Below are 25,226 nucleotides of genomic sequence, written 5' to 3' on the forward strand. Positions count from 1 at the left end.
GGATAGAAACCATGTCTGCCTGTGTTGGGTGGAGAACCTTATCTATGGTGGGTCAGTTCCCCATGGCTTTCTCCTGCACGGTGATGAGAGTCAATCACTATACAATAACCATGGGAGCCATCACATCCAACGCTAAGTGGAGGAAGTGTGTGCTTTGTAGGGTGGATAGAAACCATGTCTACCTGTGTTGGGTGGAGACCCTTATCTATGGTGGGCCGGTTCCCCATGGCTTTCTCCTGCACGGTGATGAGAGTCAAGAGAGTCAACCATTATACAATAACCATGGGAGCCATCACATCCAACGCTAGGTGGAGGAAGTGTGTGCTTTGTAGGGTAGATAGAAACCATGTCTGCCTGTGTTGGGTGGAGACCCTTATCTATGGAGGGTTTAGTCAGAGTCTTGCTGTTTTGGGTGGAGATAGTGCCTGTTCCAGGGATCCGTGTCTCTTTCTGTGTTGGATAGAGTCAGTGTACCTTCCAATCCTGGTTGGGACAGAGCAGTGTGTCTTAGTTTTGGTGGAGTCAATGTGTCTTCCTTTTCTATTCAGCTCAGAGATTCCCCCTTATTGTGGTGTAAGGTGCCTTCTACTCCTATTACGAGTGGAGTCAGGATGTCTTCCTGTGCTGAGTGCAAAAATAATATTCTAAATGTGGGTGGAGATGGTATTGTATCTGTCGTACTCACCAGGTCTCCCTGAGAGAAGAATTCTTTGTAGATCAGCTCCTGGAATAGGGAACACATACACATCAGCCATGTTTTACCAATTAAAATTCCCTTCAATTCTAACTAGAGTGATGAATTCCATCTGCAGTTCCTTTCTGGAAGACTCTCTGCCTGCATAGAAACACGTTCTTCTTCCTCCACAGATCAAAAAAGCGTCTTCTGCTATATCAAACTGCTACACACCAGCTGGAAGCTGACATCAGGCTTGAAGAGGGAGTAAACAGAGGGCGCACCGGCGTAGCGCATTATCCTTAGTAAAACGTTTTTTTATTGTATAAGAAAGGTACTCACAAACAAGTGCCAGATACAGGCATATCACTTTGGAGTGGCTGTAGTGGACTCTGAAGAAGAGGCAGGACCTCGAAACACATCAGCCAGTGTAGCACTGCCCCCTAGAGGACTGCTGAGAATTACACTTTCTGGATTCCCCTGGGTTACCCTTAGCAACTGATAGCAGACAAATGGCACTTTTCCACTGCAAGTACCGGCTCGGCTCTACTCGGCCCTGCTTGGCCCGGTTTGCTTTTCCACTGCTGGTACCGCATGGTACGGTGTTGGAACGGTTCGGTACGGTACGGTACGGTTTGCTTTTCCACTAAAGTAGTACTAAATTTAAGTGGGTGGGATAACAACGGGGTGGGTGGGATTCTCTGACCAATCAGTGGCTAGTAGTGACTGCATGCAAAGGATTGTGGGATATGGTACCGGGTATGGTACCTCTTGGAACCACAATCGAGGTGGTACTGTTTTTGAGAGCCGTACCGTTCGGTTCCATGCAGTGGAAAAGCGCAGCCGTACCGTACCGTACCGTTCCTACACCATACCATGCGGTACCAGCAGTGGAAAAGCACCAAAGGGAGCCGAACCGTTCGGTTCCATGCAGTGGAAAAGCGCCAAAATAGCGTTGAAAGTCCTTGGCTCAGTCAATAATCAATCCAGGGGATTTGGTTTTTGTGTTTTTATTTGGAACTGGGATAGGAGAAGGGATGAGTGGGATACTCCATCTATGAACTATGCAAAATCGTGAGGACAACTAGCTGTAGTGTGCTGCAAGGCCGCTGCTTCACCTTGCCACTGAAGTGAAGATAGATAATGTGTTCCTGCTTGAATTACTCTTCAGAGTTCTAATTAGGCACCCCCTTCCTCAGTTTCTGTGTGTGCTGACACCAGTCCACTGACTCTCCACTGGAGTGGTCCCCTTCCTTGGCAGACCCCCGGCAAGCTTCCCGGTACTCACAGACACTGTTTTTCCCAAGGTTGCTCGGCCTCCAACTCCACTAGTCAGCATACACTGGACCTCCTGGCTCAGCTCCACACTCCTGGCTCACAAGGCCGACCGCCTGTGACCACCATCCACAGCAGAAGAAGGAGAGAGGAATGTCACCCTCCTTCTGGGACCAGGCTTTCCGCCCAAAGACACCCTGTCACATGTGCCCTTGGCTTTTATAACATTTCCCAGGATGCACCACTGTTTGTGCCAACCCACTGGGACAGTTACAAAAGCCTGTGTGTCACTGGCTGGGTTTCCTCCACTGTCCAACAGGCTCCCCTATTGGATACAGTGGGGACACTCCCTCAGCCCAGAGGAATCACACATGGACACATGCAACAGGCCTAACTATTAATCAGGCTCCCCTGATAAGCAGCTGGAGATACTAGGCCAGTGATGGCCAACCTTGGCACCCCAGATGTTTTGGAACTACATTTCCCATGATGCTCAAGTACACTGCAGATTGCAGGAGCATCGTGGGAAATGTAGTTCTAAAACATCTGGAGTGTCAAGGTTTGCCATCACTGTACTAGGCTTTACCTACCTAGCACCTACCTAGGAGGGTGCTACACCAGTTTCTATGGACTTTTTTACCCATTTGTGATACTGTGGGCACTACAGCCACTCCAATATGATATGCGTGTATCAAGCACTTGCTTATACAATTAAATAAAACCTTATTTACTGGATAATGCACTAGGCCGGTGCGCCCTCTGTTTATTTCTCGATTCCAGTTACCCAGACATCCCTAGTCTTATGAGGGCAGCAAGGCGGCATTCATCCAATTTAGCCTTAATGGAGATCCCAGAGTAGAACCTCTTTGGGGTTGACCTTCAAGAATTGCGTGGTGTCTTTTTTGCAGAGGGAGTGGCTGCTCCAAGAGTCAATGGACAGGATGAGGAGCTGGGAGCTTAGAGCGGGCTCCACCATAATGTCACATGACTCCACAGAAAACCCCCCCTAGAACTCACCGCGATCTTCCTGGTGGTGGTCCAGCCTTTGGTTTGATCAGAGAGGTCACAGGAGGTCATGAGGAGGCAGATCAGGAGGTTGTGGTGATGCTTGTTTTTGGGGTCGTATCCATCTGTGGAGGACATAGAACACGGAATGAATCAGATTCCACTCCCCATGATAGTTCCTTAAGTTTCCATTTTCTGAGAGATATATTAAAGACGGACAGCACTAGGAATCTTATTGTCAGAAATAAAATGGGGGAATTCCAGTTTTTTACACCACACATTATTAATAATCTCAAATTTTCATTAAAAAAAAAAAAAGTTCGCTTTTGGGCCCAATGTGATTTTTCTTTGGTGACAGGTTCTCTTTATTACGATATCTGGGGTCTAAAAAGAACCTGCACTTCAATGAAGCTAATGCTAGTGCAGATTATGCTCCATTAGCTTCTTCTCAGGCCAGACCGGCCAAAGAAAGTGACACCAGAAACTGGAGATTACGTATGCATCAGTGGCGGCTGGTCGATAGGGGGCGCAGGGGCGCCGCCCCCCCCCCCCCCAAGGCTAGTCACACACAGTAAAATACAGCATCTTAAAAAAAAAAAGCGTACCTTTCAATGCGAGGGGCGCCGGACACATTGCTGTCTATGGGAGGGGTGGGGTTTTTTTGAATCATGTGCTTCTTTTCTCTCTTGCCGATTGGCGGTCTTCTGGTGTGTCCTCGGGGCGCAGAGCGATGCGCCCCGAACACTCCCACTAATGTTTCCTGAATTTGCCGTCCTGTGATTGGTTCAACCTGGACCCAGGGGCGTAACTACAGAAGGTTCTAGTTACGCCTCTGCCTGGACCAATCGGGACGCCGGACGTCGTAGGGACGGTGCTTGGGCGGGGCGTCACTCTCTGCTTCCCGCCGCCTCACCCCAGAGCCAAGCAGATGCCTTTGTCTCTCGTCTGGGCTGGAGTGGACTGTGACTGCACTGCATCGATATCAACTCAGACAGCATTGATCTCATCTTGGACTTGGTAAGCATGTGGGACTTTTACTAGGTGAAAATGCCGCTATGGAGCGGAGATTTTCCCGCCTGCAGCTCATTGGGTCAGCAGGGATTTTTTCATGTGACAGCTTTCCGGGGGTCTGAGTTCGGATCTGAAAACAGCTCATCCCTAACAGACTTTCTGAGGATGGGTGTCTCCATATGTGAAAAGTACAGATAAATGGAGCTATTGCAAGATAACAATGGGAAACTGTAACTGCTTTGCTCAATAGCTTCACTTATGTACTAGTTTTCAGAAATTGGCTACTGTACAATGTCACATCAACTGCTGAGACGACATGCTAACACCTTGAGAGCAGCACAGGGACAGACAGGTCACCCTACCCTGAGAAATATACAGAAAAAAGGAGAATTTCTGCGCTAAAGGATGAACATAAATATTAAACCGAAAAAGAAAAGCTGCTGACACTAGACCAACAGACAGTGATCCAATAAATAAAAAAACAATATAGTGTAGCGCTAATCAATGTACTTAAAGTGAATAGTACAAAAACATCATGAGAGTGTGATATATTCTGAAAAATTAAACAATACAGCGTGATAAGTCCCAAAAAGGCAATACTGTGAATAAAGTCCCAAAAACAAAAAATAAGTGTAGATTTCCAAAATGCAATGATATCCAACAGTGACACGAAAAATCCTCTTGTGACACCCAGGGAAGTGCAGGAAAAGGACACCACTGTGCAAAGGTAATGGGAGGCAGCTTACCAAAGCGAGATGGCCACTCAAATGAATGAGATAGCCTCAACAAGCATATGATAACACCAAATGGACTTCAGCATCTCCAAGGGGAATCAGCGCCAAGGAAGATCCAAATCCTCATAATAGGTCCGCAGTAGTCAAGCGTAATCCCGTAATGCATAAAAAGATTATTTATTAAAAACACTACTCACAAGCAAGACGATACAATCAGGCACATAGATAACGGGAACTGAGGGTCCGACCGCGGCGTCACGCGTGTTCCCAACAGCGTATAGAAAGTAAGTCCGGCACGGATGGGGGCGTGTGGACGTCGCGTCTGGTGCCGCTGACGCGTTTCGTCATCAAAAGACGTCGTCTTTTACACTGACTCAAATGAGGCCAGAGAGATGGTGCTATGGTAAAAGCGCTACAATACCAAGTACGCTGTACTAGGGATCGACCGATTATCGGCGAAGCCGATATAGCGAGGGCCGATCTGCACTTTCCCCGATATATCGGAATCAGCCCCGGATTTTACCGATATTGCCGATATTTCGGAAAGTACTTGTACCAGAGTGATGCCTGCAGCTAGAGGCATCACCCCGGTACCGGCGTCCATAGCCGAAGGTCGGCTGTCTTGTAATGACAACCGATGCAGCTGAGAAGCCGCTCGGCTGTCATTAGAAGTAGCGGGAGGGGATGTCCCCCCCTCCCCCTCCCCCCACCTTCCGTGGCTCGCCCGGGTCTCCCGTCCCACTGGGAGACCCGGCAACCAGCCTGCACGGCCGCCAAAGACCCGATCAAAGCCGCATTCGGCTCTGATCGGGTCTCTGTGTAAAAACGCAGAAGTGATGTCATGACATCACTTCCGGGTACTCGGCGCCAGATTAAAAAAATATGACAGCATTCAAAACAGCCAAACTTGGCGTTTTGTATGCTTATAAGGGCAGAGGAGGGGTTTGGTGTCTTTTAGACCACCAGATCCCTCCACAAGTGTACCTGTCAAGTGATAAAAAATAAAAATATATATATATTTTTAAATGTACGAAAATATCGGGCGATACCGATATGCAATGGCCAAAATATCGGTATCGGTAACGAAAAACCGGTATCGGTCGATCGATTTTCAAGGCACTGTACCTTGATTACTGAAGGCCCCTTTCACACTTGTGAAAGCACCGCTTTTTTTGCCACAAAGCAATGCCTATTTTTCTTTTTGCGCCCCCCCCCCAAAAAAAAATTTTGAGCACCAGCCGCCACTGGTATGCATCACTTCCAGGTGCCTAAAAGAAAAAGGAGATCAGCAAAGGTATGTTCATTGATCTCCCTCCCATCTACCTTGCTGCAACCAACATGCCAGTCCACCAATGGGAGTGCAGAATCTGGGAAACATGGTGGGGGTGCGCTGAGGGGGGGGGGGGAAAGAGAGAAGGGGTAGAGGATAAACAGTGTTGAGTTTTTTTTTCTAGAATACCAAAGAGTTTTATCATATGACCAGAAAAGATAGAAATGTTATAACTGAACCATGTGCCTTACATGTCCAGAGACCCCCAGAGAATGTCATCCCTTTGTAGTTATACTTTTTGTCTCTCTGTACTCATACACTGCTCAAAAAAATTAAAGGAACACCATGAAAACAAATAAAAAAAAACATGTTAGGATCTATACTGGTATGGACTGGTAATGTGTTGGGATCTATACTGGTATGGACTGGGTAATGTGTTAGGATCTATACTGATATGGACTGGGTAATGTGTTAGGATCTATACTGGTATGGACTGGGTAATGTGTTAGGATCTATACTGGTATGGACTGGGTAATGTGTTAGGATCTATACTGGTATGGACTGGGTAATGTGTTGGGATCTATACTGGTATGGACTGGGTAATGTGTTAGGATCTATACTGGTATGGACTGGGTAATGTGTTAGGATCTATACTGGTATGGACTGGGTAATGTGTTAGGATCTATACTGGTATGGACTGGGTAATGTGTTAGGATCTATACTGGTATGGACTGGGTAATGTGTTGGGATCTATACTGGTATGGACTGGGTAATGTGTTAGGATCTATACTGGTATGGACTGGGTAATGTGTTAGGATCTATACTGGTATGGACTGGGTAATGTGTTATGATCTATACTGGTATGGACTGGGTAATGTATTAGGAAGGAAAGGATGACACATCGTTTGATGGAAACGAAAATTATCACCCTACAGAGGGCTGAATTCAAAGACACCCCGAAAATCTCAAAGTGAAAAAATGATGCAGCAGGCGAGTCCATTTTGCTGAAATGTCATTGCAGCAACTCAGAATGGTCCTCAGTAGTTTGTATGGCCCCGCGTGCTTGTATGCATGCCTGACACCATCAGGGGATGCTCCTAATGAGACGACGGATGGTGTCCTGGGCAGGGCTGGCCCAAGACATTGTGGTGCCTGGGTCCAAGAATAAAATGCTGCCCCCACCCCAAAACCAAACAAAAAAATCACACCCACCAAAAGGCCCCATCCATTATTTTCTTTTATGATAATTAAAACTAAAATTACAATTATCAGGAAGTCAGATTGCACTGTGATGGGACTGATGGGGCACTGGGATGGCACTGATGGCACTGTTATTGCACGGATGGGGCACTGTGATTGCACTGATGAGGCACTGAAGGCACTGTGATTGCACTAATGGGGAACTAATGGCACTTTGTTTGCACTGATGGGGCATTGTATTGACACTAATGACACTATGATGGCACTGATGAGGCACTGTATTGACACTATGATTGCACTGATGGCACTGTGTTTGCACTGAAGGGGCACTGAAATGGCACAGTGTTTGCACTGAGTGGCACTGTGTTTGCACTGAGTGGCACTGTGTTTGCACTGATGGCACTGTGTTTGCACTGATGGGGCACTGAGATGGGACTGAGGGGGCACTGATAGCACTGTGTTTGTACTGATGGCACTGTATTGGCACAGATCGGTCTGCAGGTGGGAGGGACTTGCCTTGAGCTGAGTAAACAACACACATAGAGAGCAACCAATTAATTAATTGCTATGCTGTGCTGTGCACTGTGCTGCTATGCTGTGTGTCTGTGATAATGATGTGCCACTTCCCACCAGGAAACCTTCTCCGCTCCCTAACCCATGCGCTGCCTTGGCCCCCCCACAAGCCAGGCCTACCCCACGCCGCATCAAACCATTGCCCCTCGTTTGTCTGCTCCCCAGCATGACAGACACTATGCTAGATAGATTCTTACACACTGCATTTCCAGCGGATGTGGGACATAGAGGCAGCAGGCGGCGGGGCCACCGTCCCATGGCCCGCCCCTGCTCAAACTGCCGCCTGGGTCCAATGAACCCACTGGGATCCATGGCAGGGCTGGCCCTGGTCCTGGGGTATTTCCTGATCACTGAGCTCCTGAACAGACTGAGGTGCAACCTGGTGGCGGCGGATGGCCTGAAACATAATGCCCCAGAGGTGTTCTATTGGATTTAGGTCAGGTGAGTGTGGGGGCCATTCAATGGTATCAATTCCTTCATCCTTCATCCTCCTGAAACTGGCTGCATACTCTCACCACATGAGGCCGGGCATTGTCATGCACCAGGAGGAACCCAGGACCCACTGCACCAGTGTAGGGTCTGACAATGGGTCCAAAGATTTCATCCCGATACCAAATGGCAGTCAGGGTGCCATTGTCTAGCCTGAAGAGGTCTGTGTGTCCCTCCATGGATTTGTCTCCCCAGCCATCACTGACCCACAACCCAACCGGTCATGCTGAACCATGTTACAGGCAGCATAACGTTCTCAATGGCTTCTCCAGACCCTTTCACGTCTGTCACATGTGCTCAGGGTGAACCTGCTCTAATCTGTGAAAAGCACAGGGCGCCAGTGGTGGAGCTGCCAATTCTGGTGTACAATGGCAAATGCCAATCGAGCTCCACGGTGTTGGGCAGTGAGCACAGCGCCCACTAGAGGACGTCGGGCCCTCAGGCCACCCTCATGAAGTCTGTTTCTGATTGTTTGGTCAGAGACATTCACACCAGTGTCCTGCTGGAGGTCATTTTGTAGGACTCTGGCAGAGCTCATCCTGTTCCTCCTGGCACAAAGGAGCAGATACCGGCAGTGGCGTAGCGTGGGTTGTCAGCACCCGGGGCAAGGCAAGTAATTTGCGCCCCCTAACCCGCGGGATTTTAGCACTTGAGTCTCTTCCACTAGATTAGTTAAAGAAACCTTTACCCCCTAAGCACATGTATTGTTTGTTATGAAAATACTGATGTAATTAAAGTAAAATGCATCTAAATACAAGTTTGAATGACCAGCATGCCCCCTTTCAATGCAGAATGACCAGCGTGCCCCCTTTCAATGCAGAGAGACCAGCGTGCCCCCTTTCAATGCAGAATGACCAGCGTGCCCCCTTCAATGCAGAGAGACCAGTGTGCCCCCTTTCATTGCAGAATGACCAGCGTGCCCCCTTTCAATGCAGAGAACAACGTGCCCCCTTTCAATGCAGAGAGACTTACCTGCAGCGGCGGCTTCTACTCAGTTCCCCGCGTCTCCTCGAGTCCTCCCACCTCCTGCTCGGCAGCTCAACCAATTGCATGCATTCGCCTTTCGGCCAATGAGGAAGCGGATCCCACTTCCTGATTGGCTAGGAGGAGGATTCGTGTGACAAAATCGAAATTTTTGCGAAATCTGTGACAGCGCCAGACTGCTGACTCTGCTCACTCGCTGTTAAACTGACTGAGCGAACTGTTATGTCAGAGTCAGACAGAGTGCATAGGCGTGCGCAGCCTATGGCATTAGGGTGTGCACCTCAAACACATGTGCGTGTGTATATATATATATATATATACACACACACACTTTTTAAAATACATGTATGTATACAAACATTTAAGCAGTATTAAAACATTTTTAATTAAATAAACAATTATCAATGTATACCATAGATCCCATTTAGAGCAGGGTCCCCATAGATCCCCCTTTAGAGCAGGGACCTTATAGATCCCCCTTTACAGCAGGGTCCTCCATAGATCCCCCTATAGAGCAGGCCAGGGTCCCCATAGATCCCCCTTTAGAGCAGGGTCCCACATAGAACCTCCTTTAGAGAAGGGTCCCCATAGATCACCTTTTAGAGCAGGGTCCCCATAGATCTCCTTTAGAGAATGGTCCCCATATAATCTATGGGGACATTTCTCTAAAGTGGGGAATCTATGGGGACCCTGGCTGGCTCTAAAGGGGATCTATGGGGACCCTGGTCTCCTCTAAAGGGGATCTATGGGGATCCTGCTCTAAAGGGGGGATCTATGGCATAGATCCCCTTTAGAGCAGGGTCCCTATAGATCCCCCTTTAGAGCAGGCCAGGGCAGGTCCCCCATATAGATCTCCCCCCTTACAGCAGGATGGGGTGAGGTGAGGTCCTTCATATAGATCCCCCCTTACAGCAGGCCAGGGTGAGGTGAGGTCTGGACCCTGGCCTGCTGTAGGGGGGATCTATATGGGGGACCCCAGAGTGACCTCACCTCACCCTCGCCTACTGTAAGGGGGGATCTATATGGGGGACCTCACCTCACCCTGGCCTACTGTAAGGGGGATCCATATGGGGGATCATGTCCCCCATATAGATCCCCCCTTACAGCAGGCGAGGGTGAGTTGAGGTCAGGTCCCATCCCCCATTTAGATCTCCCCCCTTACAGCAGGCCAGGTTCCCCATAAAATAGATCCCCTCTCTGAGGATCCTCTATGAGTAGCGCTGCCGCTACATAATCATATGGCTCCATTTAAATACATTCGTCTGTGCCTACAGTCCAGTGTCCACATATAGTTGCATTATGCATACAGTTATTCAGTGTGTTCTTCTTCAGTTCTCACAGACACACTCAGTCAGTCAGACTAAGTTTAGTCACTACTACTAGCACTGTACACAGCCAGCCCACTGAGCCCAGGCCAGTACAACTCCAGTCACAGTCCAGTCAGTCCTGACTCCTGTCCTGTGTCACTCGTGACTCCTACCTTTTTTTTGCAGGTGCACCCGATCACAGCAGGCTATGTCTTCTCCTCCAGGTCCTCCGGCTCCTAGGTTTTCCTCCTGCGTCTGTCACCACTGGCTCTCTCCTCTCTGGCCTGTGTCACCTGCCGCCGCTGCCAGCTTCTTCTTGCTGCTGCCTGGGCTTGTCTGGTGTGGCTCCCGCGCTCAGCGCTGCGCTGGGCGGCCGCTGCAGTGCACTGTCCCTCCCCCAGATAGTCCCTCGCTCTCCGCACGCCTGGCACCACCCCCCCCCCCTCCACAGTGGGCGGCGACCCGGCGGCTTGGATCGGATTCGCACAGCGCCGCCACAGCCAGCACTGCAGTGAGAGAGAATGAGTGAGCCAGGCAGGGCAGAGCTGCGAGTGCGAGCGGCCAAGCGCGCCCCCCCCAGATGTTGCGCCCGGTGCGGCCGGCCCCCCCTGCACCCCCCACGCTACGCCACTGGATACCGGTCCTGCTGATGGGTTAAGGACCTTCTATGACCCTGTCCAGCTCTCCTAGAGTAACTGCCTGTCTCCTGGAATCTCCTCCATGCTCCTGAGTGCTGGGAGACACAGCAAACCTTCCGGCAATGGGACGTATTGATGTGCCATCCTGGAGGAGTTGGACTGCCTGTGCAACCTCTATAGGGTCCAGGTATCTCCTCATGCTACCAGTAGTGACACTGACCCCCTCTATAGGGTCCAGGTATGGCCTCATGCTACCAGTAGTGACACTGACCCCCCTCTATAGGGTCCAGGTATGGCCTCATGCTACCAGTAGTGACACTGACCCCCTCTATAGGGTCCAGGTGTGGCCTCATGCTACCAGTAGTGACACTGACCCCCTCTATAGGGTCCAGGTATGGCCTCATGCTACCAGTAGTGACACTGACCCCCTCTATAGGGTCCAGGTATGGCCTCATACTACCAGTAGTGACACTGACCCCCTCTATAGGGTCCAGGTATGGCCTCATGCTACCAGTAGTGACACTGACCCTAGCCAAATGCAGAACTAGTGACAAACAGTCAGCAAAGATAAGTAGAGAAAAAAATGTACGTGGCCTCCACCTGTAAAGCTATTCCTGTTTTGGAGGTCGTCTCAATGTTGCCCATCTAGTGCGCCTGTTGGTACTTTCATTACCACCAAAGCAGCTGAAACTGATTAACAACCCCCTCTGCTACTTGCTGACCGCTGCAAGTACATATACTGCGGCGGTCAGCCCCTCGCAGGCAAAGTGACGTATGGGTACGTCGCTAGCCCGTGAGGCTCTGGGGAGTGAGCGTGCGCCGCCGAAGGCGCGCTCCCGCGCGGTCATGGACCCCCCCGCTTGTGTGCCCGGCGGACCCGATGTCCGCCGGGCACTTGCGATCCTCCGTTAGAGCGGGAGAAAGGCAGGCGGCTCATGTAAACAAGCCGCCTGTCATTCTCCCCTGTATAGAAACAGTGATCATACGGTTCTGCTATGTAGGACCATTGATCACTGTTCCTACACCTCAAGCCACAGCCAATCACAGTAGAAAGCACGCCCCTAGGGACACACACAGCCCCTCCCTCTCAAATAAAGTTAACCCCTTCACTACCAGTGTCATTTTACAGGAACAGTGCATATTTATAGCACTGATTACTGTAGTAATGTCACTGGTAACCCCAAAAGTGTCAAAAATGTCAGTCAGGGGTCCGATCTGTCCGCCGCATTGTCGCAGTCCCGCAAAAAAAAAATCGCAGATCGCCGCCATTACGCGTTAAAAAAAAAAAACAACAAAAATGACAGAAATCTTTCCCTTAGTTAGTAAACGCAATACTTTTTGCGCAAACCAATCAAAATACACTTTTTGCTATTTTTTTTTACCAAAAATATGTAGCATAAAACAAATTGGCCTAAAATGTTAAAAAAATTTGATTTTTACATTTTTTTGGGGAATTTCACATAAAAAAATGTGAAAAATATTGTTATTTTTGCAAAATTTACGCTCTTTTTTTGTTTATAGCGCGTGATCCAAAAATCGCACAGGTGATCAAATACCACCAAAAGAAAGCTCTGTTTGTGGGGAAAAAAAGGACGTCTACGTTTAGGTACAGCGTCGCACGACCGCGCAATTGTCCGTTAAAGTCACACAGTGCCGAATTGCAAAATAGGCCCTTGTCAGGAAGGGGGTAAAATCTTCCGGGGCTTAAGTGGTTAAAGTGGGGTTGCGACCACAAAAACTTTTTTAGATAAAAATACCCCCCTAATCCTAAGCTATCCCCAATTACACTAACACTAACCCCACATTACAGTACAGGACAGTAATTGAATTTAGATAAAATCTTACCTTTAAAATTTATTGCAGAGCGTGGCCATCTCCGGTGTGGGCGTCTGAAGCCGCTGTGTCCCCCGCTGTGTCCCTCTTCCTGGTTTCTGGGCTACCCAGAATGCCGATCCCAATTTCGTGCATGCGCGGTAGATTGCGATCAGCAATCAGAGTAGCGGCCGGCCATTCCCATTGCATCCTGGGATTGATGACTCACATCTCCCAGGACGCAATGCAAAACCGGAAGTGACGTCTGAGCTCGCGGCTCGCAGAAGGAGGAAGTTCGGTAAGTTACCCCCCCCCAAAAAAAACAAAACAAATGTCCAATTATTTTTTAACCTGCTTTTCCCCACAGGAATCCGGAAAGAAGAAAAAGAGGGTGGAACTCCGCTTTAACTGACCAGATCAATATTCCAGGAGTTTACTTGACTTGATGCTATACTCTGATTATAAAGTGTTCCTTTAATTTTTTTTTGAGCAGTGTATTTAAAAAAAGTAATAAGAGCTATTGGAAAATCATTATTCTTTTTTTTTTTGCTGTAGCAGTTTCCTTTTTCAACACTAGATGGGGATGCTGTCCAATAAATCGTTGTTCTCTGGATAAAAGTATCATTAGAGGGTATCTAAACCCAAGAAAGGAAATCTCATGTATTACATCGGTCCATAGATCTGGTGTCTGCGTTATTTGCAGGGGCATAACTACAGGGGTTGCAATTGCAACCGGGCCCTATGCTCCAGGGGGCCTGTGTGGCTCCCTTGTACACCTGGATAGGAGGGGCGGCGGGGGCAGCATGTAGAGAAATCAACATCCCCCTTTCTCCTCCTGTAGCTGCAGGAGGAAAATTGAGGAGATTGGTTCCTCTGTATGCTGCCCCCACCACTCCTCCTATCCAGTTCACTTGTGTTCTTCTGTCTCTGGGCCCCTGTGTGCTCCCCTGGTCCCCCCCCCCCACACTGTGCTCCCACCCCCTGCCCCTGTGCTCCCTCCCCTCTCCTGCCGGCTGCTGCAGGGGATGTGTCACAATAGAGAACCAGGAAGGGGTCGGTAAATATGTAATTTACCAGCTCCTTCCTTTTCTGAATGGACAGAGTCATAGTCAGTCACATTGTAAAAAAATAAAATAAAATGATAAAAAATAATACGAATAAAATACCAAAAAAATAAAAACTACTGACTTGAGTGGGTGAACTTCCAGGATAGCAATGGTCACATTTGCAACCAGGCCCTGTCATTCCACCACCGTGGGGAGGCCCCAAGATGGCAGGAAGGGGGCCCACTGCAGAACTTGTCAAAGGGCCCGCTGCAGGACCGTAATAAAGGGCCCCGCAACGAAAGGAAAGGGCCCCAGGATCAGTGGGAAGAGCCCCAGGCTTGAAGGGAAGGGCCCTGGCCAGGGATCTGGGGGGGCCTTCATGGTTTCTTGCACCAGGGCCCTGAAGGTTCTAGTTACGCCTCTGATTATTTATTTTTATTGTCACATTGGGATCCTGTCACTTCCTGTCCTAAGGTGACAACTCTCACTTTCACTGTCTATGGTGGAGTCTATGGTGGAGCGGCGTTGTCACCTATAGGACAGGAATTGTTACGACTCTAAAGAACACCTCCCCCTCCCCTTATCTCTATGTTACAGGAGGTAGGTGATCTGTAGTCAGAGAGACCGAGGGTCTCTGTAGTCAGAGGGCCTCAGTACACAACTGTAGCACCACTCCCTTTGGAGCTGCTGAATACGGGTTCCCCGGGGTTACCATTAGCAATGACATGACAGTTTACCATTTTCCCAAGTGTTTCAGCTCAGTCAGGAAACAGTCCAGTAGCGTTGGTTTTTATGTTTTATTTAGAACTTGAATGGGAGAAGGGATGAGTGGGATACTCCAACTTTATACAGCTATGCACAATTGGCTGGGACGACTTGAAAATGCTGAGTAACGCTGGGTAACACTAGTCACGGCTAAGCCGTTGCTTCACTTTGCCCTTGGCTGTGAAGTAGAATTAAGGGAGCTTCCTGAGGTAATCTGTATCCTGAGGTAATCTGTATGCTGAGGTAATCTGTACCCTGAGGTAATCTGTACCCTGAGGTAATCTGTACCCTAAGGTAATCTGTATCCTGAGGTAATCTGTATGCTGAGGTAATCTGTACCCTGAGGTAATCTGTACCCTGAGGTAATCTGTATCCTGAGGTAATCTGTATGCTGAGGTAATCTGTACCCTGAGGTAATCTGTACCCTGAGGTAATCTGTATCCTGAGGTAATCTGTATGCTGAGGTAATCTGTACCCTGAGGTAATCTGTATCCTGAGGTAATCTGTACCCTGAGGTAAACTGTACCCTGAGGTAATCTGTATCCTGAGGTAATCTGTACCCTGAGGTAAACTGTATCCTGAGGAAATCTGTATCCTGAGGTAATCTGTATCCTGAGGTAAACTGTATCCTGAGGTAATCTGTACCCTGAGGTAAACTGTACCCTGAGGTAATCTGTACCCTGAGGTAATCCGTACCCTGAGGTAATCTGTACCCTGAGGTAAGCTGTATCCTGAGGTAACCTGTACCCTGAGGTAAGCTGTATCCTGAGGTAATCTGTATCCTGAGGTAATCTGTACCCTGAGGTAAGCTGTATCCTGAGGTAAGCTGTATCCTGAGGTAAGCTGTACCCTAAGGTAAACTGTACCCTGAGGTAAGCTGTATCCTGAGGTAATCTGTATCCTGAGGTAATCTGTATCCTGAGGTAATCTGTACCCTGAGGTAATCTGTATCCTGAGGTAATCTGTATCCTGAGGTAATCTGTACCCTGAGGTAATCTGTATCCTGAGGTAAACTGTACCCTAAGGTAAACTGTACCCTGAGGTAAGCTGTATCCTGAGGTAATCTGTTCCCTGAGGTAAACTGTATCCTGAGGTAAACTGTATCCTGAGGTAATCTGGATCCTGAGGTAATCTGGATCCTGAGGTAATCCGTACCCTGAGGTAACTATACCCTGAGGTAAGCTGTACCCTTAGGTAATCTGTACCCTGAGGTAAGCTGTATACTGAGGTAAGCTGTATCCTGAGGTAAACTGTACCCTGAGGTAAACTGTACCCTGAGGTAAACTGTATCCTGAGGTAAACTGTATCCTGAGGTAAACTGTATCCTGAGGTAATCTGGATCCTGAGGTAATCCGTACCCTGAGGTAACTATACCCTGAGGTAAGCTGTACCCTTAGGTAATCTGTACCCTGAGGTAAGCTGTACCCTTAGGTAATCTGTACCCTGAGGTAAGCTGTACCCTGAGGTAAACTGTATCCTGAGGTAAACTGTATCCTGAGGTAAACTGTACCCTGAGGTAAACTGTACCCTGAGGTAAGCTGTACCCTGAGGTAAACTGTACCCTGAGGTAAGCTGTACCCTGAGGTAAACTGTACCCTGAGGTAATCTGTACCCTGAGGTAAGCTGTATCCTGAGGTAAGCTGTATCCTGAGGTAATCTGTATCCTGAGGTAATCTGTACCCTGAGGTAAACTGTACCCTGAGGTAAACTGTACCCTGAGGTAAGCTGTACCCTGAGGTAAACTGTACCCTGAGGTAAACTGTACCCTGAGGTAAACTGTACCCTGAGGTAATCTGTACCCTGAGGTAAGCTGTACCCCAAGGTAAACTGTACCCTGAGGTAAGCTGTACCCTGAGGTAAACTGTATCCTGAGGTAAACTGTATCCTGAGGAAATCTGTATCCTGAGGTAATCTGTATCCTGAGGTAAACTGTACCCTGAGGTAATCTGTACCCTGAGGTAAGCTGTATCCTGAGGTAAGCTGTATCCTGAGGTAATCTGTACCCTGAGGTAAGCTGTACCCCAAGGTAAACTGTACCCTGAGGTAAGCTGTACCCTGAGGTAAACTGTATCCTGAGGTAAACTGTATCCTGAGGAAATCTGTATCCTGAGGTAATCTGTACCCTGAGGTAAACTGTACCCTGAGGTAATCTGTACCCTGAGGTAAGCTGTATCCTGAGGTAAGCTGTATCCTGAGGTAATCTGTACCCTGAGGTAAGCTGTATCCTGAGGTAAGCTGTACCCTAAGGTAAACTGTACCCTGAGGTAAGCTGTATCCTGAGGTAATCTGTATCCTGAGGTAATCTGTATCCTGAGGTAATCTGTACCCTGAGGTAATCTGTATCCTGAGGTAAGCTGTATACTGAGGTAAACTGTACCCTGAGGTAAGCTGTACCCTGAGGTAAACTGTACCCTGAGGTAAACTGTACCCTGAGGTAAACTGTACCCTGAGGTAAACTGTATCCTGAGGTAAACTGTATCCTGAGGTAAACTGTATCCTGAGGTAATCTGGATCCTGAGGTAATCCGTACCCTGAGGTAACTATACCCTGAGGTAAGCTGTACCCTTAGGTAATCTGTACCCTGAGGTAAGCTGTACCCTTAGGTAATCTGTACCCTGAGGTAAGCTGTACCCTGAGGTAAACTGTATCCTGAGGTAAACTGTATCCTGAGGTAAACTGTACCCTGAGGTAAACTGTACCCTGAGGTAAGCTGTACCCTGAGGTAAACTGTACCCTGAGGTAAGCTGTACCCTGAGGTAAACTGTACCCTGAGGTAATCTGTACCCTGAGGTAAGCTGTATCCTGAGGTAAGCTGTATCCTGAGGTAATCTGTATCCTGAGGTAATCTGTACCCTGAGGTAAACTGTACCCTGAGGTAAACTGTACCCTGAGGTAAGCTGTACCCTGAGGTAAACTGTACCCTGAGGTAAACTGTACCCTGAGGTAAACTGTACCCTGAGGTAATCTGTACCCTGAGGTAAGCTGTACCCCAAGGTAAACTGTACCCTGAGGTAAGCTGTACCCTGAGGTAAACTGTATCCTGAGGTAAACTGTATCCTGAGGAAATCTGTATCCTGAGGTAATCTGTATCCTGAGGTAAACTGTATCCTGAGGTAATCTGTACCCTGAGGTAAACTGTATCCTGAGGTAATCTGTATCCTGAGGTAATCTGTACCCTGAGGTAATCTGTATCCTGAGGTAAACTGTACCCTAAGGTAAACTGTACCCTGAGGTAAGCTGTATCCTGAGGTAATCTGTTCCCTGAGGTAAACTGTATCCTGAGGTAAACTGTATCCTGAGGTAATCTGGATCCTGAGGTAATCTGGATCCTGAGGTAATCCGTACCCTGAGGTAACTATACCCTGAGGTAAGCTGTACCCTTAGGTAATCTGTACCCTGAGGTAAGCTGTATACTGAGGTAAACTGTATCCTGAGGTAAACTGTACCCTGAGGTAAACTGTACCCTGAGGTAAACTGTATCCTGAGGTAAACTGTATCCTGAGGTAATCCGTACCCTGAGGTAACTATACCCTGAGGTAAGCTGTACCCTTAGGTAATCTGTACCCTGAGGTAAGCTGTATACTGAGGTAAGCTGTATCCTGAGGTAAACTGTATCCTGAGGTAAACTGTATCCTGAGGTAATCTGTACCCTGAGGTAAACTGTATCCTGAGGTAAACTGTATCCTGAGGTAATCTGGATCCTGAGGTAATCCGTACCCTGAGGTAACTATACCCTGAGGTAAGCTGTACCCTTAGGTAATCTGTACCCTGAGGTAAGCTGTACCCTGAGGTAAACTGTATCCTGAGGTAAACTGTATCCTGAGGTAAACTGTACCCTGAGGTAAACTGTACCCTGAGGTAAGCTGTACCCTGAGGTAAACTGTACCCTGAGGTAAGCTGTACCCTGAGGTAAACTGTACCCTGAGGTAATCTGTACCCTGAGGTAAGCTGTATCCTGAGGTAAGCTGTATCCTGAGGTAATCTGTATCCTGAGGTAATCTGTACCCTGAGGTAAACTGTACCCTGAGGTAAACTGTACCCTGAGGTAAGCTGTACCCTGAGGTAAACTGTACCCTGAGGTAAGCTGTACCCTGAGGTAAACTGTACCCTGAGGTAATCTGTACCCTGAGGTAAGCTGTACCCCAAGGTAAACTGTACCCTGAGGTAAGCTGTACCCCAAGGTAAACTGTACCCTGAGGTAAACTGTATCCTGAGGTAATCTGTATCCTGAGGTAAACTGTATCCTGAGGTAATCTGTCTCCTGAGATAAACTGTATCCTGAGGCATAGGTGTGCGCAGCCTATTGCATTAGGGTGTGCACCCCAAAGTTTAAATACACATGCATGTGTTTGCCTACATGTATATGGCCCCGGTACATTACTCTCCCTGCTGGCAAAGTGAAATAGAAGTGTGTGGCACTTCTCTTATGGCAGAGCAGGTCCGAGGGAGATCTTTCCCATCTCCTCACTGGCAAACAGAGCGATAATGCTAATGTGCCCTAGGTGATTAGGGTGTGCCCAGGCACACCCGGCACACCCTGTGCGCACGCCTATGTCCTGAGGTAATCTGTCTCCTGAGGTAATCTGTTCTGTACTGCAGAACAATCTTCAGGGCCCTTCCTGGCACCCCCTTTGTTCCTAATCTTCAAGGTCAACTACACGGCACCCCCTTTACTGATACTATTCCTGTGTGAGCTGGCTCCTTGATCCCCTGACTTCTCTGGAGTGGTTCCCTCTCCTAGGCAGACCCTTAGGCAGAACTCCTGGTACTCACAATACTGTTTTTCCCAAAAGTCATTGCCAGCAGCTCCACTTGTCAGCACTCTGGATCCTTCTGCAGCTCAGCACCACACCTGGTTGACTAGGCCGACCGCCTGAACCACCTTCCTCACCTGCAGGAGGAGGGACAGCCGTCCACCTCCTCCTGGGACTTTGCTCCCGCCAAAAGACACCCTATGCTCCTCGCTTTTATCAGCAATCCCATGATGCACATCTCCAGGCACCAACCCACTGGGACAGTACAAAAGCTTGTGTATCATTGGCCAGGTTTCCTACACTGTCTAACAGGCCTCCCTATTGGATACAGTGGGAACACTGCAGAGGTGCAAATTAATAAAGGTACCAGCGTAAAAGCGATATCAAAATTTATATATAAATTAGTGATGGTGTCTATAAAGTGGTTTGGTGCAAAGTGCATAAATATTGTATGTGCTGATCTCAAAAGAAATATATAAATATAAAGACACACTTAATATAACATAAGCTGAAATATGGATACAGTGCATTCACAATTTTTTATAAATAAAAACAATCTTAAATAGTGCTCATGTAGTGGATAATCCAAAAAACAGATCAACAGTCTATTATGTTGCTGGGTGAGTGCGTGATTCAAAAGAACCAATATGCAATAATTAATAACCGATGGCTATTCGGGTGAAAATAAAGTGCTTCCAGTGCTTTTGGGGGTGATGTGGGTGATGGGTAAAACACACAGGTGCACCCCTCCAATTGCTCCCGCACTCACCGGAGGTATGTACCCCTACAGGGGTAACAAGCCTTATTGCAGCGTGGTCCTTATGCGACTCCTGTGGAAGGGGGGAGGGGATAGCCCCCTTTTTAATACCAGGTGATAGGATCTCCTCTTGGGTGTATACGATGGTGATATATAAGAAAGAAGTGCCAATATAGTGATGTACCGTTATGTAAAATAGCTTTATTTTAAGGTATATAAGTCAGGTACTCACAATAAATAACAATGGTAACGGGCATCCAAGCAGTAGGGGCCGCGAGTCCCTCGTTGGCGGCCGCTTCCGGGACGCTGTGCGGGTCAGCGACCGGATCTGCGTTGCAGTGGGGCGGAATGAGTACGTCACTAGCCTGTTAGGCTCTGGGTACGTCACTAGCCTGTGAGCCTCTGCGCGATTACGTCATTTCCGCCCCACTGCAACGCAGATCCGGTCGCTGACCCGCACAGCGTCCCGGAAGCGGCCCCCAACGAGGGACTCGCGGCCCCTACTGCTTGGATGCCCGTTACCATTGTTATTTATTGTGAGTACCTGACTTATATACCTTAAAATAAAGCTATTTTACATAACGGTACATCACTATATTGGCACTTCTTTCTTATATATCACCATCGTATACACCCAAGAGGAGATCCTATCACCTGGTATTAAAAAGGGGGCTATCCCCTCCCCCCTTCCACAGGAGTCGCATAAGGACCACGCTGCAATAAGGCTTGTTACCCCTGTAGGGGTACATACCTCCGGTGAGTGCGGGAGCAATTGGAGGGGTACACCTGTGTGTTTTACCCATCACCCACATCACCCCCAAAAGCACTGGAAGCACTTTATTTTCACCCGAATAGCCATCGGTTATTAATTATTGCATATTGGTTCTTTTGAATCACGGACTCACCCAGCAACATAATAGACTGTTGATCTGTTTTTTGGATTATCCACTACATGAGCACTATTTAAGATTGTTTTTATTTTTATATAATTGTGAATGCACTGTATCCATATTTCAGCTTATGTTATATTAAGTGTGTCTTTATATTTATATATTTCTTTTGAGATCAGCACATACAATATTTATGCACTTTGCACCAAACCACTTTATAGACACCATCACTAATTTATATATAAATGTTGATATCGCTTTTACACTGATACCTTTATTAATTTGCACCTCTGCACTTTAAACCAACTATATCTATTTAGATCACCTATAATTAGGCAGCGCCACTTTACCTCACCTTGCCCACATATTCCGATATAGCCTTTTGGCCATATTTTGAGGTAGGCTGCAGCCTCTGCCCACCGTCCACAAGTGCGGATCCTTTCTCTCTACAGTGGGGACACTCCCTCAGACCAGATGAATACACACTGAGCACAGAGAGCAGACCTAACTAAAGATCAGGCTCCCCTGAGAAGCAGCAGGAGCATTAGATGCTTTTACCTAGCACCTGTCTAAGAAAGGTGCTACATCCACCCCCCACCAAAAATTAAGCCACGTCCCGTTGGCTCTGGGGCAGCCGCCCCCTACAAAAATCCTATCAGAAAATTAGGAGTATCCCACAAACTTGGAAAGGGGGAAAAAGGGAAAAGAACAAATGTACATATAAATTAGGTGGAAAAATATATAAGCATCTGCTGTACAAATATACATGTAAAGTGCATTTAGGAGAATGCCCCCCCCCCCACCCCACCAAACAAAATACCAAACAGAGAGCAGACCTAACTAAAGATCAGGCTCCCCTGATAAGCAGCAGGAGCATTAGATGCTTTTACCTAGCACCTGTCTAAGAGGGTGCTATACACCGTATGCACCACATGCACCTGTGGCTCTGGCGATTGGCATTGTAGGGAAATCTTAGAGGTAGTTTGGGTCTCAGTATACACCGTATACACACCTGTGGCTCTGGTGATTGGCATTGTGGGATGTAGTGCAATCTTGGAGCTAGTTTAGGTCTCGGTATACACTGTATATACACCTGTGGCTCCAATGATTGGCATTGTAGTGTGTAGGGAAATCTTAGGGGGTAGCTTGGGTCTCGGTATACACCGTATATACACCTGCAGCTCTAATGATTGGCATTGTGGGGTGTAGGGCAATCTTGGGGGTAGCTTGGGTCTCAGTATACACTGTATATACACCTGTGGCTCCAATGATTGGCATTGTAGGGTGTAGGGCAATCTTGGAAGTAGCTTGGGTCTCAGTATACACTGTATATACACCTGTGGCTCCAATGATTGGCATTGTAGGGTGTAGGGCAATCTTGGAAGTAGCTTGGGTCTCAGTATACACTGTATATACACCTGTGGCTCCAATGATTGGCATTGTAGGGTGTAGGGAAATCTTGGGGGTAGCTTGGGTCTCGGTATACACCGTATATACACCTGCAGCTCTAATGATTGGCATTGTGGGGTGTAGGGCAATCTTGGGGGTAGTTTGGGTCTCGGTATACACTGTATATACACCTGCAGCTCTAATGATTGGTATTGTGGGGTGTAGGGCAATCTTGGGGGTAGTTTGGGTCTCGGTATACACTGTATATACACCTGCAGCATTAATGATTGGCATTGTGGGGTGTAGGGCAATCTTGGAGGTAGTTTGGGTCTCGGTATACACCGTATACACACCTGTGGCTCTGGTGATTGGCATTGTGGGATGTAGTGCAATCTTGGAGCTAGTTTAGGTCTCGGTATACACTGTATATACACCTGTGGCTCCAATAATTGGCATTGTAGGGTATAGGGAAATCTTGGGGGTAGCTTGGGTCTCGGTATACACCGTATATACACCTGCAGCTCTAATGATTGGCATTGTGGGGTGTAGGGCAATCTTGGGGGTAGCTTGGGTCTCAGTATACACTGTATATACACCTGTGGCTCCAATGATTGGCATTGTAGGGTGTAGGGAAATCTTGGGGGTAGCTTGGGTCTCGGTATACACCGTATATACACCTGCAGCTCTAATGATTGGCATTGTGGGGTGTAGGGCAATCTTGGGGGTAGCTTGGGTCTCAGTATACACTGTATATACACCTGTGGCTCCAATGATTGGCATTGTAGGGTGTAGGGCAATCTTGGAAGTAGCTTGGGTCTCAGTATACACTGTATATACACCTGTGGCTCCAATGATTGGCATTGTAGGGTGTAGGGCAATCTTGGAAGTAGCTTGGGTCTCGGTATACACCGTATATACACCTGCAGCTCTAATGATTGGCATTGTGGGGTGTAGGGCAATCTTGGGGGTAGTTTGGGTCTCGGTTTACACTGTATATACACCTGCAGCTCTAATGATTGGCATTGTGGGGTGTAGGGCAATCTTGGAGGTAGTTTGGGTCTCGGTATACACCGTATACACACCTGTGGCTCTGGTGATTGGCATTGTGGGATGTAGTGCAATCTTGGAGCTAGTTTAGGTCTCGGTATACACTGTATATACACCTGTGGCTCCAATGATTGGCATTGTAGGGTGTAGGGAAATCTTGGGGGTAGCTTGGGTCTCGGTATACACCGTATATACACCTGCAGCTCTAATGATTGGCATTGTGGGGTGTAGGGCAATCTTGGGGGTAGCTTGGGTCTCAGTATACACTGTATATACACCTGTGGCTCCAATGATTGGCATTGTAGGGTGTAGGGAAATCTTGGGGGTAGCTTGGGTCTCGGTATATACCGTATATACACCTGCAGCTCTAATGATTGGCATTGTGGGGTGTAGGGCAATCTTGGGGGTAGCTTGGGTCTCAGTATACACTGTATATACACCTGTGGCTCCAATGATTGGCATTGTAGGGTGTAGGGCAATCTTGGAAGTAGCTTGGGTCTCAGTATACACTGTATATACACCTGTGGCTCCAATGATTGGCATTGTAGGGTGTAGGGCAATCTTGGAAGTAGCTTGGGTCTCAGTATACACTGTATATACACCTGTGGCTCCAATGATTGGCATTGTAGGGTGTAGGGCAATCTTGGAAGTAGCTTGGGTCTCAGTATACACTGTATATACACCTGTGGCTCCAATGATTGGCATTGTAGGGTGTAGGGCAATCTTGGAAGTAGCTTGGGTCTCAGTATACACTGTATATACACCTGTGGCTCCAATGATTGGCATTGTAGGGTGTAGGGAAATCTTGGGGGTAGCTTGGGTCTCGGTATACACCGTATATACACCTGCAGCTCTAATGATTGGCATTGTGGGGTGTAGGGCAATCTTGGGGGTAGTTTGGGTCTCGGTATACACTGTATATACACCTGCAGCTCTAATGATTGGCATTGTGGGGTGTAGGGCAATCTTGGGGGTAGTTTGGGTCTCGGTATACACTGTATATACACCTGCAGCTCTAATGATTGGCATTGTGGGGTGTAGGGCAATCTTGGAGGTAGTTTGGGTCTCGGTATACACCGTATACACACCTGTGGCTCTGGTGATTGGCATTGTGGGATGTAGTGCAATCTTGGAGCTAGTTTAGGTCTCGGTATACACTGTATATACACCTGTGGCTCCAATGATTGGCATTGTAGGGTGTAGGGAAATCTTGGGGGTAGCTTGGGTCTCGGTATACACCGTATATACACCTGCAGCTCTAATGATTGGCATTGTGGGGTGTAGGGCAATCTTGGGGGTAGCTTGGGTCTCAGTATACACTGTATATACACCTGTGGCTCCAATGATTGGCATTGTAGGGTGTAGGGAAATCTTGGGGGTAGCTTGGGTCTCGGTATATACCGTATATACACCTGCAGCTCTAATGATTGGCATTGTGGGGTGTAGGGCAATCTTGGGGGTAGTTTGGGTCTCGGTATACACTGTATATACACCTGCAGCTCTAATGATTGGCATTGTGGGGTGTAGGGCAATCTTGGAGGTAGTTTGGGTCTCGGTATACACCGTATACACACCTGTGGCTCTGGTGATTGGCATTGTGGGATGTA

General features: G+C 47.9%; 1 protein-coding gene across 3 annotated transcripts in view; it reads right to left on the reverse strand.

Moving 5' to 3' along the window:
- The window catches only part of PDE2A (phosphodiesterase 2A), a 992,945-nt gene that overhangs the window by 6,359 nt on the left and 961,360 nt on the right, over positions 1-25,226 (reverse strand). For all 3 annotated transcript variants that reach the window (XM_082244574.1, XM_082244575.1, XM_082244576.1), the window contains 2 exons: positions 2,966-3,078; positions 686-724 (listed from right to left, as the gene is read on the reverse strand). In XM_082244574.1, coding sequence (XP_082100700.1) covers positions 686-724; positions 2,966-3,078 — 152 coding nt within the window. The remainder of the gene's footprint in view (positions 1-685; positions 725-2,965; positions 3,079-25,226) is intronic.

This window comes from Pelophylax lessonae, assembly GCF_965119305.1.
Source record: "Pelophylax lessonae genome assembly, chromosome: 2".
Classification (NCBI taxonomy): Eukaryota; Metazoa; Chordata; class Amphibia; order Anura; family Ranidae; genus Pelophylax; species Pelophylax lessonae.